At 30.5% G+C, this 21,577-nt stretch overlaps 1 protein-coding gene across 1 annotated transcript; it reads right to left on the bottom strand.

The window, feature by feature from the left end:
• Positions 1-9,950: 9,950 nt before the first annotated feature.
• LOC141659760 (protein FATTY ACID EXPORT 6-like) lies at positions 9,951-12,280 on the bottom strand. The gene is made up of 4 exons (XM_074466688.1): positions 12,115-12,280; positions 11,268-11,355; positions 10,910-10,952; positions 9,951-9,998 (listed from the first exon to the last, which is right to left on the bottom strand). Exons 1-4 carry the CDS (start codon positions 12,278-12,280, stop codon positions 9,951-9,953), a joined length of 345 nt encoding a protein of 114 aa, XP_074322789.1.
• Between the last annotated feature and the right edge of the window lie 9,297 nt (positions 12,281-21,577).

Below are 21,577 nucleotides of genomic sequence, written 5' to 3'. Positions count from 1 at the left end.
AAGATAAAATCTGTAACGACTCAAGATTTAAAATTAACAAACGATCATGAGATTCTCGTGTTTATGAAACACGGAATAAAATATGAATTTTCTTTATTTCTGACATGGGGCAATTTTGTCAACAACGGGTTCATAGAACTTGTAAGGCTGTGGGTTTTAAGCGAGACCGATGTGACTCCTCCACTACCTGGAAATCAAACCATTGACGAGTATTGATTTGAAGTATTTTATTCAAGGAAAAATTGGGAATCTCTTTATGATGGGATCATGATCGTTCTAAATTAAAAATCCCTAAGTAAAAATATTAAGTTTTAATCAGATGCTTTCCAATGAATGAACACTCATTAAATCCTAGATCGATAAGGGGAAGGGCTGTTAGTGGCAGGGGACTCCTATCTATCATGCTGAAATGCGACGAATATAAACGGTTATATTCGGACGTTGTATCATTGGGTCTAACTTAACTGAGTCATCATAATAAGGTGAATATAAACGGTTATAGTCAACTATTATGAACTTAGAAGCATAGAGTTTGGTTAAAAATCTATTAGATAGATAAGATCAATTGTTGTTCACCAAATTATCCAAGAATTATATATGATATAATTGACAACTGTTGTCTACCTAAATAATCATGTTTTAAGGATACCAGTGGTCGACTTAGAACATGACGAAATATGGATCTTGGCTCACTAGAAAGATTTATGGGATATACTTTTCGAATTAATAGTTAGGGCTATTAATTTGATAAAAAATAGTAGGAGATATATTATGAATATATCATAATCATATAAACATAAAATTTTAACTCAGACAATCTAATGTTTATTTTACGCATTTATTATTGTAGATACTGAGTAATGGCAAACAACATAAACACACTATCCGTACGTTCAGTCCTTGAGAAGGACAAGCTGACAGGAGGAAACAACTTCCTAGACTGGCAGAGGAATTTGAGGATTGTCCTCAGGCAGGAGCGCAAGCTTCATGTCATTGATATTCCTCCTCCAGGCCCCCTTCTTGAGGGTGCTACTGCTGATGAACGAGCAGCACGCACAAGGGATGAGAATGATGCAAATGCTGTTGTCTTATGTTGACAACTATGAGTGCTGAGCTTCAAAGACAGCATGTGCATATGGATGCATATACTATCAATGAGCACTTGCAAAGCATGTTTGCAAACCAAACTCGTCAAGAAAGGTTCAACACGAGTAAGTCACTTTTTAATTGCAAACAAGGGGCGAGTGAACCAGTTGGCCCACATGTTCTGAAGATGATTGGTTACATTGAGTACCTTGAAACTTTGGGTTTCCCGATTGGTCCGGAAACTGGTATTGACCTAATCATGAATTCTTTGAACAACAAATTCACTCAGTTTATTGTGAACTACAATATGAATGAATTTGACAAAACACCTACTGAATTGTTGCATCTGTTGAGAACATATGAGACCAACATGAAGACAGCTGAACCTGCTCCCATACTGATGGTGGGAAATAAAGGTAAGGCCAAAGGGAAGGGCAAATGGAAGGGTAAGAAGAAGATTGGATCTGATTCTACACCCAAGCCAAAGTCAGGTCCTAAACAGGCTTTAAAGCCTAAAGGTGGTGTGGCCAAGGGTGAATGTCACTACTGTAAGAAAGATGGTCACTGGAAGAGAAACTGTCCAATTTACTTGGAGGATCTGAAGAAAAAGAAAGCAGTTCAGATTTCTGGATCAGGTATTTATGTTATAGAAGTCAATTTTTCTATTTCTACATCTTGGGTATTTGATACTGGATGTGCTTCTCACATTTGTATAAATGTGCAGGGCCTGCAGAGAAGTAGAACTTTGGCTAAGGGAGAAGTGGACCTAAGAGTAGGCAATGGAGCAAAAGTTGATGCTTTAGCTGTAGGGACTTATTATTTATCTATGCCCTCTGGGCTTGTTTTAGAACTAGAAGACTGTTTTTACGTGCCTGCGATTCGCAGAAACATTATTTCTGTTTCTTGTTTGGACAAGAAAGGTTTTTTGTTTACAATAAAGAACAACAGTTGCTCTTTTGCTTTGAATGATTTAACCTATGGTGTTGCGCATTTATTTAATGGTTTATATGTTCTTGATTTAGATAACCCTGTCTGTAATATAGAAAACAAACGACTTAAAATGAATGACTCAAATCAAACATACCTCTAGCATTGTCGTCTAGGCCACATAAATGAGGCACGCATATCCAAATTACATAAGGATGGATACTTGGATAAGTTTGATTTTGAATCATACCAAGAATGCGAATCTTGTTTGCTTGGTAAGATGACTAAAGCCCCTTTCACTGGTAAGGGTCAAAGGGCCACTAAACGTCTGGACCCAATACATAGTGATGTATGTGGCCCAATGCGTGTAATGGCTAGAGGAGGCTACTACTACTTCATAACATTTACTGATGATTTCAGTAGATATGGATATGTATATCTTATGAAGAACAAATCCGATTCTTTTGAAAAATTTAAAGAATACAAGGTTGAAGTAGAGAAGTAAATTGGCGGAGATGCAAGTATTAAGATCTTACGATCCGATCGTGGGGGTGAATACTTAAGCATCGAATTTAGAGAGTATTTGAAAGAGAGTGGTATTGTATCACAACTCACTCCGCCAGGAACACCTCAATGGAATGGAGTTTCAAAGAGGAGAAATCGCACCTTGTTGGACATGGTGCGATCGATGATGAGTCATGCAGATCTTCCAATTAGTTTCTGGGGTTACGCTCTAGAAACATCGGTTTTCACACTTAACCGTGTTCCTACTAAGAAGGTTCAAAAGACTCCATATGAGATATGGAAAGAGAAACGGTCAGGCATGAACTTTATGAAAGTTTGGGGATGTAAGGCGTTTGTAAAACTGGACCATTTTTAAGTACTAAATGAGAATTTACCAGGTCTAGCCTTCTTTTCCCATGATTCCTTTGTTACTTGTTCAGAAAATTCTTTTGCTTCTTCTGCGGCATTTTCAGCCTCTTCAGCTTAATTTTCTGCTTCTTCAGCCTCTGCAATAGCAGCTTCGGCCTTCTTAACTGCTGCTACTGCAACAGCAGCATCCTCAGGACTCATTTGCGCTAGCATCATCAGCTCAGCATCAACTTCGGGCCATGGGCTATTTGAGTACTCCATTCCGTGCTGCACCAGAAAATATAGTAGCAAAATATTTTATTGCATGGTTTACCCCAGACTGAAAACTTATAAGAAGTACTTTCAAATCAAATGCAGATTCATGTAGGGGCCAGTGGGAACATGTGCCTCCGGCTCACAGAACCCAAAATTAGCAGTGGGGACATGTGCCCCCCCACAGAACCCAAAATTAGCAGTTTTTAATAAAAAAATTTAGATATAATTATGTATATTTTGTAAAGTTTTCCACTAAAAAAGTTTAAGTGCCCTATAATGCTAATAAATCTTTCAGGATTTGAGTTATATTTAATTTTATTTAAAGTTATATGATCATAAATTAGAGATTAAATTGTTGAAATACTAATTTTTAGCACTTCAATATAAAAAAAATGAAAAATCTAGTGAAAATGATCAAATTTTTTTTGAATTTAGACCAGTTACGCGTAATATAGCCAGTTAAACACATGGTGTCAGAAATTGGACTCTGGATCCGCCACTGTTTCAAATATAAAGAATATGACACAGCTTCTTGCCAAGATGGTGTGAGTAGAACCAGAATACTTATAATATAAAGAATGTATGCAAGTCATATCGAAAACCGCATTTTAACGCAAGGAAAACAACATAGATTGTATTGAGAAATGATTAATGAGTACATACTAGATAAGTTTCCTAAAACGCAAGAAACTAAATCTTTATATTTCGCTATTTTCGGAGGCCTGTGATTTACAACTTAAAGTAGAAATTTCACAGTCAAATCAACAAGAAACAAATGAGTACTTGACCTAAGACGTTAATATGCATGTCGATATCAGCAAATAAGCAATGCAAGCTTATAATTACAGGAATAACATCTCAAAGTAGAAACTTCACTATGAATTAAATAAGAAACAAAAAGAAAATATTTGACCTATGAACTCAATATACTTGTTGATTTTAGCAATACTCTAAGAGGGTGTTTGGAAACTTACATTTCATTTCAAATTAGGGATTTCAAATGACAGTATTTGAGTTGTCATTTCAAATTCTCATGTTTATACTAATATTTGAATGTCCTGGATTTCAAATGAAATCCAAATTCTCAAACAGCTTATTTGATCAAATCCAAAATTTCAAATGAAATCTAGTTTCCCAAACGGGCCATAAGGTATATCTAATTTATTTATTAACCCTCTATGTGAATCAAACAGTCTTACAAAATAAAGGCATAGCAACCAGGTTGCAGCAAAGACAATAAATTAAAAAATTCTGCTTTATTTTCTCCTCTGAAGAGGAAAATGTTAATTACCTTGATGAGTTTTCCATCAACTGCAACAGTTCTCATGTTTCCCAAAGAAAACGTTTCCAAATTCAGCGGTGGCAATGGCTTTTGCAAATAAAATCTTATAGCGTCGTTACAATATTAACACTTCATTTTACATATATCGTTAGAATGATTTGACATGATTCTTTGCAATATTTATCAACACTTCATTAGATATTAACATGAAAAAGATTGATCTCGGAAATATATGAATATATCCGCTGAACTTAAGAGACCCTAGCTCATAAAGTTTCATTATTATCAATATTATTCTGAAACATCAGCAAGTTGTGAAGTATAACCTAAATACAGTTTGAAAACAACCTGTATTTTGGTAGAAATAGATTGCTGCTTGACATTCCTTAGATCTTCTAGTTTGCAGTCATCAAACCTGCATTTCTAATATTGATATTCAGTATACATAGAGAGTAAAAAATTACGCTAAAATTAGATGTGTTGGCTTGCAATTAAGGTGCTATTAATAGTTATTTGTTCCATCTTCTCCAGAAAGAGATATACATATATATGTGGATTTTGGCTGGATCATACATAGTTATCAGCTAGCACCACTAATTCAGCAGTGGTGCAACCAGATATTGGCACTTGAACAATCGGTAATTAAATAAATATGTTTCCTAACTTAACACACATACTAGATTTTACTAATTATTATCAAGTTCTAATTTAGTTGCACCCGAAAAAGATACAAGTCCACAGCCGTGTACAGACCTAGTTCATGTTAACTGTTAAAGTGTGAGAATTGAGGATATATACGATACGATAACCTTGTTAGTTTTTCAGTTTCCCACTTGTAATGCTTAATTAGATGAGGACAGTGGCTCAAATTCATCAGTTTTACCTTCATCACAGCTCTCACAGATAAGAGCCGCAGACTTATCACCCTGTCTGCTGGTCATCTTGATATTCTTTTGAACAGTCTTGCAGCTGTCTCGAGACTTGCCATTCATTGCTAATAGCATATTTCTCCATTTGTCCTGACAACTATATTCAAAAGTATTGTGGAGAAAAAGATACATAATAATGGAACCAAGGAAGGCTCGCATATATTCTTGCTGACAGTAATTATACTAGTATGTGCATAATTAGCTGATTCTTATTACTATTCAATCTGAGAGTAAGGTATTTATCAGCAATGAAAGAAGGTGTGTGCAAAGTTCATCATACCTTGAGGTCCACATTAGAACGTGCATGCAAGATACTTCCGAACTGGTGGTCTTTGAGAATATCGGCCTATTTTCCCAGCACCGTGCTTAGTATTCCGTCTTTTAAAGCATCCTCCTCTTTGGCAGTCCACTTGAGATTACAAAGACCTGTTTCCTAGTATTATCTGTATGAAAGAGAAACAGTTAAAATCATGCTCGTCAGCACATTTGCATATGGAAAGAAGATAGTTAAAATTTTACTGAAACAAATTTAGCACAAACTACACTATATTCCACTTTTAATGTTTAAAGCAATCCCTCTAACCCCAACTTCCAGAGAAAACACAAGATATTGCACAGTTGTGGAAATGATTAATTATCATGATTCCACACCCGAAAATTGAAAAATTAAGTTGATTTTATATTCTACATGTGAGGAAAGTTATTAAAGACTAAAAGCAACATATAACTAACAAACAGGAAACTTAAGCTAAATCAAAAATACCAAGGACAAATTTGTACCCAAAGATCATCAAAGGTTACATAAGTCAAAATAACAATACGGTAGTCAGACGTGACAAACTACAGTAGATGTAGAAATGTCTAATAACTTTATGTATAGAAGGTAGAGCGTTGTGTGTCAGCATTTATATGCATTAAAACCCTTGTTTCATTTTAGTTTATTTTCCTTTATATTAAAGGGTATTCTTCCTTCATTCCTCTATGCTGATATTGGGTTAAAATATACCCCCACAATTCTCCCCTCAAACCAAGAGCTACAATTCTGGGGGCTTTACCTCCTAAGATGAATTTGACTGATCATCTTGTACTGCCGCTATTCATCTATTGAAACTATCAGATGACCTCTAGCATGAAGACTTTCGACAGAATGCATCAACCTCAAATCTTCAATTGCGAGTAGACTTAAGGTTCTCCACCATATATAGGACTTGCAGCCCGTCAACCCTCAAGTTCTAGCTTCTAAATCTTTACCTTCTGATAACACATGTTGGGCCCCTAGCACTCATATATAACTTCATAGTAGTATGATAATGTTCATTTTGGGTCAAGCCCGCAAATAATTATTTTTGGACTCTCATACTAATAGAAAAGGAGTTAATAATGTGCTTATATGATATATCTAAAGAAAATTTTCCTTTCACTCATGTGAGATTTGGGTTGAGATCTCAATAGTCAGACCCAGGGGAGGCTATTCACTACAAGAAAATAAGGCTAAATTCAACTACATAAATACAACCAGGGTCAAATACAACCATATCTGGTTAAATTTAGGAGGCGCGGCTAAATTCAACTGCCAACAGTCATATTTAAAAACGGTTGTATTTAGGCGGTCGAATTAAGAAGCAATTACAATACGACCGAACTCAATTACAGCTGGAAACGGTTGAATTTAGCCGCTCCACTAAATTCAACCGTATTCCGTCTACTTTAGCCTCGCATAAATTCAACCGAATAATTACAACCGAAGCCTTTTACAACTGAAAACGGTTGAATTTATTCTTGCCAGAAAAATTTGAGGGCATTTTCCCGCCAATGGAAGTTTCCCGCCAAAAAAAAGAGAGGGAAAAATTGGAGCCAAATATCAGCTTAAAATTTTAAAAAGTAATTTTTAAAAAAAAATCAGAAAAATAAAATTAATATTTTTAAATATTGCTAAAATATGTAAATAGAAATTAATTATACATTCATTCTAGATCTTGTAATTAATTTTTAATGTTTTTACATAAGTTTAACTATTTTCAATTATTTTTACAATAGTTGAATGTTCTGTAATTAATTTTGCTAAATTCAACTACAAGTGGTTAGTTTATAATAATAATATATTCATCCTAATTCTTGTAATTAACTTTTTATTATTTTTACATATATTTAACTATTTTCGTTTATTTTCGACTAGTACTTCTTACAAATGTTTAGTCCCATATTGATGTTTCCATTTTTTTAAAACTTTTGGGAATGATTCAACCTTACAGAGTATTATGGTAATAATTTTAGAAAAAAATAAATGTATCTGATTTGCTATTTTAATAGTCAACTACTATTTTGACTAGTAGTCCCATATTGATGTTACAATTTTTTTTAAAATATTTATGAATGTTCCAACCTTAAAGATGTCAAGATCTATATATTTTAGCGATATGATAAAAGTTTTAGAAAAAATTAAATGTTTTTGGTTTCCTATTTTAACAGTCAACTATTAGTTTGACCAGTACTTCTTACTAGAGTTTACTGATGTTTCGATTTTTTATAAATTGTTTATGAATGATCCAACCTTAAGGATGTCAGGATATATATATTATAGTGATATGATAAAAGTTTTAGAAAAAAATAAATGTTTTTGGTTTTCTATTTTAACAGTCAACTATGAGTTTGAACAGTACTTCTTGCTAGAGTTTAGTCTCATACTACTGTTTCGATTTTTTAAAAATAATTTATGAATGATTCAACCTTAAGGATATCAAGATATATATATTTTAGTGATATGATAAAAGTTTTAGAAAAAAATAAATGTTTTTGGTTTCCTATTTTAACAGTCAACTATTTGTTTGAGTCGTACTCCTTACTAGTGTTTAGTCCCATACTGATGTTTCGATTTTTTAAAAATTATTTATGAATGATCCAATCTTAAGGATGTCAAGATATATATATTTTAGTGATATGATAAAAGTTTTAGAAAAAAATAAATGTTTTTGGTTTTAACAGTCAACTATTAGTTTGACTCATACTCCTTACTAGTGTTTAGTCCTATACTGATATTTCGATTTTTTAAAAATTATTTATGAATGATCCAACCTTAAGAATGTCAAGACATATATATTTTAGTGATATGATAAAAAATTTAGAAAAAATAAATATTTTTGGTTTCCTATTTTAACAGTCAACTATTAGTTTGACATGTACTTCTCACTAGAGTTTAGTCTCATACTGATATTTTGATTTTTTTCAAAATTATTTATGAATGATCCAACCTTAAGAATGTCAAGATATATATATATATATACATATATTTTTTAGTGATATGATAAAAATTTTAGAAATAAATAAATATTTTTGGTTTCCTATTTTAATAGTCAACTATTAGTTTGACAAGTACTTCTTACTAGAGTTTAGTCCCATATTGATGTTTCGATTTTTTAAAAATTATTTATGAATGATACAACCTTAAGGATATCAAGATATATATATTTTAGTGATATGATAAAAGTTTTTAGAAAAAAATAAATGTTTTTGGTTTCCTATTTTAACAGTCAACTATTAGTTTGACCCGTACTCCTTACTAGTGTTTAGTCCCATACTGATGTTTCGATTTTTTAAAAATTATTTATGAATGATCCAACCTTAAGGATGTCAAGATATATATATTTTAGTGATATGATAAAAGTTTCAGAAAAAAATAAATGTTTTTGGTTTCATATTTTAACAGTCAACTATTAGTTTGACCTGTACTCCTTAGTAGTGTTTTTTTTTTAAAATTATTTATGAATGATCCAACCTTAAGGATGTCAAGATATATATATTTTAGTGATATGATAAATTTTTTAGAAATAAATAAATATTTTTGGTTTCCTATTTTAACAGTCAACTATTAGTTTGACAAGTACTTTTCACTAGAGTTTAGTCTCATACTCCCATACTGATGTTTCGATTTTTTAAAAATTATTTATGAATGATCCAACCTTAAGGATTTCAAGATATATATATATTTTAGTGATTGGTAAAAGTTTTATAAAAAATAAATGTTTTGGTTTCCTATTTTAACAGTCAACTATTAGTTTGACCCGTACTCTTTACTAGTGTTTAGTCTCATACCTGATGTTTCGATTTTTAAAAATTATTTATGAATGATCCAACCTAAGGATGTCAAGATATATATATATTTTAGTGATATGATAAAAAGTTTAGAAAAAAATAAATTTTTTTGGTTTCCTATTTTAACATTCAACTATTTTAGCAGTCAATCAGTAGTTTGACGAGTATTTCTTACTACTCTTTAGTCCCAAATTTTTTATTAAAATAAGGAGCTCTTAAATCAAATTATAAAAATTTTAATTTTTATTAAAAGAATGATTAAATAATTATAATAATTTTTAAAAAATTATTTGGACTTTTTTATAAAATAAAATAGATAGTATATCTCGGTTGATTTTATAAAATGACACTCCTAAATTCAACCGATAACAGTTGAGTATAGTGACACGTCAGCGATCCACGTGATTTTTATCCAACGCACGAAATTCAACCACTAAAAGAATAATCTGACATTGATTTTACATTATATAAAAACAAAATTAATAGAATAAAATACTTTTATTTTTACTTTATAACCCCCCACCCCAGTTCCCACCCACCACTACACCATAAATGGCCTACAGCAACACCAAGAAAATGTTACAACAGACCCAAAAAAGTGTTACCACAGCCAGAAAAATGCCTAAGGTAACATAAAATTTAAGTTGCTCTTTTTGGAGTTACCTTTGGCCCCTAAGGTAACATTTCCTTTGCCCTGGTGCAACATGTACTTTTGTGTTATAATAGACATCAAAGGTAACGTCAATGTATGTCTATACTATCACACTATATATGTTACCTTTGCACTTTGAATTTGTAAAAAAAAAATGGGGTCCACTTGTGGGGCCCATATTGGGGCCCACAGGTGAGCCCCATTTTTTATAATGATTTGTATTATATTAATTTGACATGATTTGTTTGTAAATTGAACACATATACCATTAACATGTTTTTCATATGTAAAAAGCAATACTACATGAAATTATGCTATTTGAAATCGAACAATCCCATCATTACATACCACAAAATGTATTACATCCAAACCAACTCAAACATTCAAACCATCACATGTCTAAAACTACGACAACGACAATTATTTTAACAAAACAAAATAGTTCAGTTCTTTACTAAACATTAGGAAAAAAAAGATAAACTTAATAAAATAGTAACACTGGAAATTCTTCACATTCTCCTCGACTTCAGACGCAAGTGTTTGGTCCATTTTTTGTTAAATGTCCTCTTTTACCAGCATGTCCCTAACTGCATGATACCCCAAAGATAACAATGCACAAATTAGTTAAGCACTTCTGATAGATGCTTTAGGCAGACAAACATTAAACCGCATTCATGACAGTGCAAAAGCATGGTAGAATTTAAAAAACAAATATAATGTACGTACAAAACAAAGTTAAAATACTTGAGGGGCAGGAATGATATAACCGAAATAGATAAAGCCTTATACGATGTAATTCTAAAGAAATTACATTACAGTAGCATGTAATTCCAGAAATACAGGTTCAACAAAAATGCATCTGGTGACATGCATTCAGCAGAACGCAGACAAAGCATTACAGTATCATGTAATTCCAGAAATACAGGTTCAACAGAAATGCAGGTGAGTATTTAAATTGTGGACAAAGAGGTATATGTCAAAAAGGCCGACAACCTCTAAAAATGAATTTCGCATCCATGACAGAACAATGTATATTAACTGACTGTTCTGGTGCTAAGAAACCCCTCAGATAAGTAAATTCAACAAAATCACATATCTTGCTTTAACATCTGTTTTATACAGATTCAGTTGTAAATTTAAATGAACAAACTGCAGATGTGAAGATATAAATTACCTGATCCCTGCAACAATCCCAGCTGACATTATTTTTGATGTTTCAGCATAATGTTGCCCCATGATCCATGTAAGCGCCGTAGCACAAACTGCGTATGAATATCACTAGGCGTTAAATTCAGCGCTGCCAATTTCATAATCAATTCAAATTTACAAGATTATCACCAGTCAAAACTTTGCATTACTTCTGTAATAATATTCTACAATCTAAGCATAAGTAAAGAAAGGTGTACAAACTTAGGTTCTATATTCTTCACATGCTAAACAGATGTTTATTTTCCCTGGTCTTCCTAAACAGCATCTAAATATGTGCTAACTAATAGATCCACAAGAATCTATATCAAAAAGCAATGGTAGAGCTAGAAAACCTTAACTCAGGGGACAGGGCACTAAAATAAATTAAAAACATACAAGTCAGACATCTCTTTATAAAAAAAAATTCTCTACTGGGGGCAAAAATTATTTCCAATCATATATCATAATATGATTAGTATTTTTTTTTATTTTTGGGTTTAGTGGGGACTATAAATCCCTCCAGCCTGTATGTACACTTAAATATCGATAACTAACATTCAAGGAGAATTTTATTCAATTATTGAGATTATTCAATTCCGAAGTTTAAATACATTGTCTCTTCTACACTGGTATGTTTAGACCGAAAGAAGTTTTTAGCAAACCTATTATTCTTATTCAGTACCAACATTTGGTATCCATTATTGATTTCATTCTTAATCCATTACAAAAATAAAATAGCATGTTCATAAATACATAGAAATAATAGAAAGTATCATTTTAAATGTGACAACATAAATATGTATAAAGAAGAAAACAATAAAAATATAGATTACCAGTCTCAAGAATGAAAGCGAAAAAGGAATTAGCTAGCTTATGAAAAGCATTGAGACTCAAATATCCAGCTAAAATGAGCAATAGACCTATGCCAAGACCTCCGCCAAGAGACGCAGTGCTTCCGTTCTTGATAAATCCAGTGATCCCTCCGCAAGCAACCAGCATTCCATATGGGATCGTAAAGAAAAAATCAGTACTTACCTCTTCTTAGCTGCAACAACGGAAATTAACAAATTACTAGGTTATACCAACACTCTCAACAGAGAGAAACAAAAAGATGGCGTGTTAGTTGCATGTACATTTATAACTCATCTGATTCATGAAATGTTCTAGTATAGTAATGCTTAATATTACAATAACTGCACATTTTTTACCTTCTCTCAGTTTGATTCTTATCTTGTTTGTCTTTGGATGGCTTCTGTACAGTAAACTTATGCAGCAGTGGTTTATCCATTGTGAGCTTTAGGAGATTCTCGGTTAGGAGATTCTCGGTGTATACAAATGAATTACACTCGACAGGAATCCCACGCATCCTAACCTTCTTGACTTTATTCTTGTCAAGGTCATACCACAAAAGCTTTTCTGTATCGACCTCTAGAAGTACATCACTACAACTATATTAATCAAAAGATAGATAAATGATTGATAGATAAATAGCTACACCTAATACTCATACCAATCAGTACTATTAGAAAAGGTACAAAAATCACTAAATTAAAGAACTAGAAGTAGTCTATATCTCAAAAATTATCACAAGATTCAATTAAAACTTCAAAAAAAAATCCCAAAAATCAACAAAAACATATAAATAAACAAATCGTTCCTTAACTGAAAGTGCAGACCTAGACGAGACAATCTCCGCAAGCATCTACATACAAATAAACAGAGAAAAACTCATATAAACATATAAAAGCCAATAACACAAAAAAACCCTAATTATAAAAATCCAATTTGGAAAAATACCTTTAGATAAAACCCTAATTGAGAAACCCGATTGCAGAAGAATAATCGATTGTAGAACAAGAAGACCCGATATCAGTGAAGCCCCACACCAATTGTGTTGAGAAACATGAATGTAAAACAAGACGACCCGGTTGAATCCTTTTGCAGTGAAGCCCTAAATTGATAGGGCGCGAATCAATTGAACAAAGACCTAGCTAATCTATAATTCAGTTCAATTGAAAATTGAGAGTGACTGAGAGAGAGAATTTTAGAATGTGATAGAGCAACTGTGAGAGATGTTTAGATGTTTAGATATTTTTAGATTGAGAGAGATGCTTCCTCAAAATTTTGAGCCCGCTCTCTCAAAATTTTGAAGTCACCTGATCTGAGTCCAATGAGAGCCCAACAAGAGTTCAAACAACTGTCCCTAATTTCACTTTTATTTTTTATTTTTTTAATAAACTTTTAAATTTAAAGAGTGTTCAATTTTTTTATTAATAAAAATTATCAGTTACTAATTAGTACAGTTAACAAAATTTAACAAAAAAACTATTTTATCATTCTTAGCTAATATTAATATTATTGTTTAATTAAATTATCAAAATTGATTAATTTTCAAGTCAAATAATTATATATATTTATTTTTTTGTAAAAAGTTACTTTTTTATCTATTACCACCCTATTGTAACATAAATTTCCACATGTTACCGTATGTAACACTTTGAAGTTATAGTAACATGGTACAAAGGCTATGGTAACATAAAAAATACTACGTTGCGGTAGGCTAAGATGAGCATAGCTAAGGTAACATATTTTTTTAACACGCATGATTAAACGATTGCGATAGGGCATCTATGGCATAGTGCACCCCCGTTCCCTTTCCCCCTGTTCATTCTTGCCCTCCCCGGCTCCCCTCCCCCCTCCTTTTTCTTTTTCCGGCCAACTTTTTATTTTTTTCCGGCCAATCCCTCTTTATTCCTTTACCAATTCCCTTTTCTTCTATTTTTCTACAACTCAATTACCCGCATCTCAAAAACCATTTTTTATCTTTATTTTTCGAACAAAAACTTAGGTGGGTTTTTAAAATTTGGTGTTTTAATTTCGTTTTTATTATGGGTTTGTGTTTAAGAAAGTTGGAGGAGTATATGTATGAAATTTTTGAAGTGAAAACTTGAAATTTGTATAAATTAAATTTGGTATGATTTTTGATTCATATATTTGTTCTTGATGAATTGTTTTATATTAATATAATTATTGATAATCGATTGTACGTTATTAGCTATGCTTGGGATACTAGTTTGTTGAATTTTGTTGAGATTTACATGATTTCGAGTTTGGCCGAAAAGTTATGATTTTAATCGGAAAATGCATTATATAATTGATATGTCTTTGTTGAGGTTATATTTGAATTGTGCAAATGATGTAAACTAATTTGTTGTGTGAAATTGGACCGAAAAAACCCTTTTTTGCAACATCGGAGTTATTGGAATGATTATCGTATTTTTTGAAACTCGCCGGAATCTGAGAATTTTTTCGGCGAGATTTTTTTTTTAAAATCTGGTGCTCGTTAATTCGACCGCATTCGGTCGAATTTAGAACAATGTTTATAATCGTATACGGTCGAATTTATGTTTCAGGCGGAAGTTTCAAAAAAATTCAAAATTTCAAATTTTTGGGCGGGATTTTCAAATTTTAGGTGAAAAACAAATTCTACCGATTTTGGTCGAATTTAAACGGTTGTATTTAGCCGGTCGTATACTAAATACGACCGGTTTACTAAATATTACTCGAGCATTTTCGACCGGCCGAAAAACCAGTTGTATTTAGCTAAATACAACCGAAAACGGTCGAATTTAACTAAATACAACCGGTTTTTTTCCGGTTGTATTTACCCATTTTTTTGTAGTGATTTTAATCTGACCTCCTCTAAAAACGTAGTAAATAATTCAAACTCCGAACAGTCTTCAAACATCGATAAATAAAATAAGTAAACAAAAATTAGTGACTTCTTGGATTCTTAACCCTAAAATTCATATCTACCCCCATTCGCTATACCAAAATAAACTATATGCTCAAAGTCTTACAAAGTTAATCTTGAAAAAATTACTAAATTAAATGAATTAAACCTCGGTTCAGGCTGGCCTTGGAAAATTTGTGACAAGTAAACTTTTTTAGCCCCAAATCTCTCACAATCCTATTGATTCTTCCCAGATTTTAGCCCCCGAATTCATATCTACCCCAATTCCCCAAAATTCAAAGAGGGAAATTCTACTTTTTCCCCAAAATTTTGGCGGTAAATTTGACTTTTCTCAAATTTTTTGCGGAGAATAATTTATGATGAATTCCGTCGTAAATTAGCACATAATTTTTGATATTTTCAATTTTTAAAAATATTATTTCATGATCCAACCATAATAATATCAACCTTTATCTGTTTGGGTGACATTTCAGAAATTTCATAAAAAAATTAAATATTTTGATAAAATTATTTAATATGAAATATTGATTATATCACTAATATATATATATATATATTCATATGGGTGGATAAGTGAAAAATAGTTTTAAAATAATCGAAACACAAATTCAGAACTAAACACTGGTTAGGTGTACTAGTCAAACTGATACTCGATTGTTAAAATGGCTAATCAAATAACATTGTTTTAATATTAAATTTTGGTTATATCACTATTATATATATCTATTGAAATCCAAACGGTTGGATTATTGAAAAATATTTTTAAAATAATCGAAACACCAATTCAGGGTTAAACACTAGTTAGTTGTACAAGTCAAACTCATGTTTGACTGTTAAAATGACAAACCAAATAAAATTATTTTGATATAAAATTTTGGTTATATCACTAATATATATAGTATATTTATTTATTTACATCCATATGGTTTGATCATTGAAAAATATTTATAAAATAATCGAAACATCAATTCAGTATTAAACAATAGTTTATTGTACTAGTCACACTCATGCTTGACTGTTAAAATGACAAACCTAATAAAATTATTTTGATATTAAATTTTGGTTATATCACTAATATATGTATCTATTGACATCCATATGGTTTGATAGGTGAAAAATATTTTTAAAATAATCGAAACACATATTCAGAACTAAACACTGGTTAGCTATACTAGTCAAACTGATACTTGATTGTTAAAATGGCAAATCAAATGACATTGTTTTAATATTAAATTTTCGTTATATCACTATTATATATATATCTATTGAAATCCAAACGGTTGGATTATTAAAAAAAATATTTTTAAAATAATCGAAACACCAATTCAGGATTAAAAACTACTTAGTTGTACAAGTCAAACTCATGTTTTACTGTGAAAATGAAAAACCAAATAAAATTATTTTGATATGAAATTTTGGTTATATAACTAATATATATCTATTTACATCCATATTGTTTGATCGTTGAAAAATATTTATAAAATAATCGAAACACCAATTCAGGATTAAATATTAGTTAGATGTACTAGTCAAACTTGACTGTTAAAATAACAAACAAAATAAAATTATTTTGATATAAAATTTTGGTTATATCACTAATATATATACATCTATTGACATCCATATGGTTGGATAAGTGAAAAATATTTTTAAAATAATCAAAACATAAATTCAGAACTAAACACTAGTTAGTTGTACTAGTCAAATTAATACTTGACTGTTAAAATGGAAAATCAAATAACATTATTTTAATATTAAATTTTGGTTATATCACTATTATATATATCTATTTGTATCCAAACATTTGGATTATTGAGAAATATTTTTAAAATAATTGAAACACTAGTTAGTTGTAAAAGTCAAACTCATGTTTGACTGTTAAAATGACAAACCAAATAAAATTATTTTGATATGAAATTTTGGTCATATCATTAGTATATATCTATTGACATTCATACAGTTGGATCGTCGAAAAATATTTTTAAAATAATCTAAACACAAATTCAGGACTAAACACTAGTTTGTTGTACAAGTTAAACTCATCCTTGACTGTTATAATGGCAAACCAAATAAAATTATTTTGAGATGAAATTTTGGTTACATCACTAATATATATATCTTTTAACATCCATATGGTTGGATCGTTGAAAACTATTTTTAAAAAATTGAAACACCAATTGAGGATTAAACACTAGTTTGTTGTAATAGTCAAACTGAAGGTTGACCGTTAAAATGGCAAACCAAATAAAATTATTTTGATATGAAATTTTGGTTACATCACTAATATATATCTATTAACATCCATATGGTTGGATCGTTGAAAAATATTTTTAAAATAATTGAAACACAAATTTAGAACTAAACACTTTAGTTGTACTAGTTAGACTGATACTTGACTGTTAAAATGGAAAATCAAATAAAATTGTTTTAATATTAAAATTTGGTTATATATCTATTGAAATCCATACGGTTGGATCGTCAAAAAATATTTTTAAAATAATCGAAACACAAATTCAGGACTAAACACTGGTTAGTTGTACAAGTCAAACTCATGCTTGACTGTTAAAATGGCAAACCAAATAAAATTATTTTGATATAAAATTTTGGTTACATCACTAATATATATCTATTAACATCCATATGGTTGGATCATTGAAAACTAGTTTTAAAATAATTGAAACACCAATTGAGGATTAAACATTAGTTTGTTGTACTAGTCAAACTGAAGCTTGACCGTTAAAATGGCAAACCAAATAAAATTATTTTGATATGAAATTTTGGTTACATCACTAATATATAAATCCATTAACATCTAAATGGTTGGATCATTGAAAAATATTTTTAAAATAATTGAAATACAAATTCAGGACTAAACACTGGTTAGCTGTACAAGTCAAACTCATGCTTGACTGTTAAAATGGCAAACAAAATAAAATTATTTTGATATGAAATTTTTGTAACATCACTAATATATATCTATTAACATCCATATGGTTGGATCGTCGAAAAATATTTTTTAAATAATCGAAACACAAATTCAGAACTAAACACTAGTTAGCTGTACTACTTAAACTGATACTTGACTGTTAAAATGGAAAATCAAATAAAATTGTTTTAATATTAAATTTTGGTTATATCACTATTATATATATCTATTGAAATCCATACGGTTGGATCATCGAAATATATTTTTAAAATAATCGAAACACAAATTCAGGACTAAACACTGGTTAGTTGTACAATCAAACTCATGCTTGACTGTTAAAATGGCAACCCAAATAAAATTATTTTGATATGAAATTTTGGTTACATCACTAATATATATATATATATATATATATATATATTAAAATCCATACGGTTGGATCGTTGAAAACTATTTTTAAAATAATCGAAACACCAATTGAGGATTAAACACTAGTTTGTTGTACTAGTCAAACTAAAGCTTGACCGTTAAAATGGCAAACGAAATAAAATTATTTTGATATAAAAATTTGGTTACATCACTAATATATATCTATTAACATCTATAAGGTTGGATCGTTGAAAAATATTTTTAAAATAATCGAACACTTGTTAGCTGTATAAGTCAAACTCATGCTTGACTGTTAAAATGACAAACCAAATAAAATTATTTTGATATGAAATTTCGGTTACATCACTAATATATATCTAGTAACATCCATATGGTTGGATCGTTGGAAACTATTTTTAAAATAATCGAAACACCAATTCAGGATTAAACACTAGTTAGTTGTACTAGTCAAACTGATGCTTCACTCTTAAAATGGCAAACCAAATAAATTATTTTGATATAATAATATTGGTTACATCCCTAATATATATATATTTATTGACATCCATACGGTTGGATCATTTAAAAGTGTTTTTAAATAACTGAATTAACCGAAGTAATTATATCTATATTTTAAAATTATATATATATATTATATTTCAGTAAAACATTAAACAAACAAAACATGTGAAGCTGTGAAGTCGACTAGCACTAGATAGAAAAGAGTTAATAATGTGCTTATATGATATATCTAAAGAAAATTTCCTTTCACTCATGTGAGATTTGGGTTGAGAGCTCAATAGTCAGACCGAGGGGAGGCTATTCTAATCTGACCTCCTCTAAAAACTGTAAGTAAATAATTCAAAATCTGAATAGTCTTCAAACATCGGTAAATAAAATAATTAAACAAAAATTAGTGACTTCTTGGATTCTTAACCCTAAAATTCATATCTACCCCCATTCTCTATACCATAATAAACTATATGCTCAAAGTCTTACAAAGTTAATCTTTAAAAAATTACTAAATTCAATGAATTAAACCCCGGTTCACACTGGCCTTGGAAATTTGTGACAAGTAAACTTTTTTAGCCCCAAATCTCTCAGAATCCTATTGATTCTTCCCAGATTTTAGCCCCCAAATTCATATCTACCCCAATTCCCCAAAAACACAAAAAATATGTGCTCAAAGTCTAACAAACAAATTCACCTAATCAATTAGGCACAAAAATCCAGATAAAAATTCAGCATTCAGAACCTTTTAATCCCTTAAACCAACTGATCGAGTAATTAAAATCTAGTTAACATCACATAAACGCACAAATTAAGTACACATAGTTTGAGATCAAACAAGATAAATAAACAATTCAGATATACAACATCTACCACCTACTATTATAAACAGCCAAAATACAATAGTTTTATTTCCCCTTTGTGAGAAGAACCTGATTGATAACTAATTCAAAAACAAAAAATTCAAAAGATTAGATCACTGCAATTAATAATTTCCAATATTCTTGATACAAATGGTGACCAGTTGCAAAAGAATTTTCAAGAAAAAAAGTGTAAGAGAAATTTGAGCTCGCTTGAATTATTTGACAGCATGAAATCCTAGAACTTCTGTTATAATGTAAGTGTATGTGTGCGCAAGGAGATGATTCTAGCTTGTCGTTATCTTTACCCGCCCTAAAGAATTTTTGAAACGATGCATGTACTTTAACATAACGCTCTCATTAGACACTTCCGGTTGGAAAATCTCAAAGTGACTTATAAATTAAATTGATAATGATAAGTTGATAAATGCTTATAAGTTATACTAGCTTAAATTTCGTTTCCGTTAATATTTTAATAAATTTTGAATTTTTTATCCAATCATATATTAATTTTAATATATTTATATGAATATACAATAAGTATAGATTTATAATAAAAATAATAAAAGAATGAGTTGTGATCGTAGTTTAGTAGGATAGTTTTTCGTCATAATTTTAGCGGGATAAGTAACTATATTTAGTAATTTAACAATTAGTAGTTTAGCTTGTATATAACACTATTTATTTTATTTCTAATAATCAAAAAAAGACGATAATCGTTGAAACAAAATATAACTCATTCGATTATTATATTATAGTATAGATTTTTTAAATTGCGTCAATAGAATTTATTATTTTATTTTATCCCGATTTAGCAAATCCAATTAAATATGTACTCGATTTTTCTATAGCCCGTATCAATAGTATAGTTTTATTTAAACCTAGATGGATAGTGTATATAATTTTAATATTTTTTTGTTCCGAGGCTATTATACCTACTAACGAATTGTCTTTTGATTTTTTTTGTTTTTGACTTGTTCAATAATATAACTTTTTTATACAGGTGAACAATATATATTGTTATTCCCAAGGAACTAACAATGAGATTTACAGAAGGGGGGTTGATTGTAAATCTCAAAACTTTTTCAAGTTTTGAGCAGTTTCAAAGGCTAAGTGTTTTGATGAACAGTTGTGTATGAATTGCTTTGAGCAGGTGCAGATAGATATATTCAAGACACAATTGTAAAGAACTCAAAGGATTTAAAAACTTTTCTGGTGGATTTGTTGTTCCACCAGAGATGTGTATTTCAGAAAATCTGTGATTCAAAGAATTGATCACAGTTGTGTCCTAGTACAAACTAGATGATTTTCTCTCTATATTTTTCTAAACAGCTCTGGAAAATTCATCATCTAATTACTAGCTGCAACTTGGTTTATATATCACCAAGTTTACAAGTGAAGACAAAGATAAAATACAATTTTTAAAATAGTTCTTCACATGTTTCTTCTTCATTTCTCTATCCAATGCAATCTAGGATAATCTGTGAATCTTTGAATACTTCCTTGTTTGCACCAGAATGGAAATGCTGCATTTTTTGATTCCTCCAAGAGGCTACCACATTCCAATGTCTCTATCAACCCATGTGCCTCTGTCAGCTTATGAATTGTCACTGTCAACTGCTATTGAACTGAGCATCCGTTGAAGCTTTCATCCGTTGATGCTTTATCAGTTGAAGCTTTATCCGTTGATGCATTAACAGTTGAAGCTTTATCCGATGATGTACTCATCCGTTGATGGATGTTATCCGTTGAAGCTTTAGAGATCCGTTGAAGCTTTGTTTCTCTCCGTTGAAGGCCTTTAATCTATCAGTGATACTACTTCATACAAATTACAAGGCATGAAATATTTACAATTAGCCCTCCTTTGCATATCCACT

This window comes from Apium graveolens, chromosome 5 (genome assembly GCF_009905375.1).
Source record: "Apium graveolens cultivar Ventura chromosome 5, ASM990537v1, whole genome shotgun sequence".
Taxonomy (NCBI): Eukaryota; Viridiplantae; Streptophyta; class Magnoliopsida; order Apiales; family Apiaceae; genus Apium; species Apium graveolens.
This window is presented reverse-complemented; position numbering and strand designations above follow the sequence as displayed.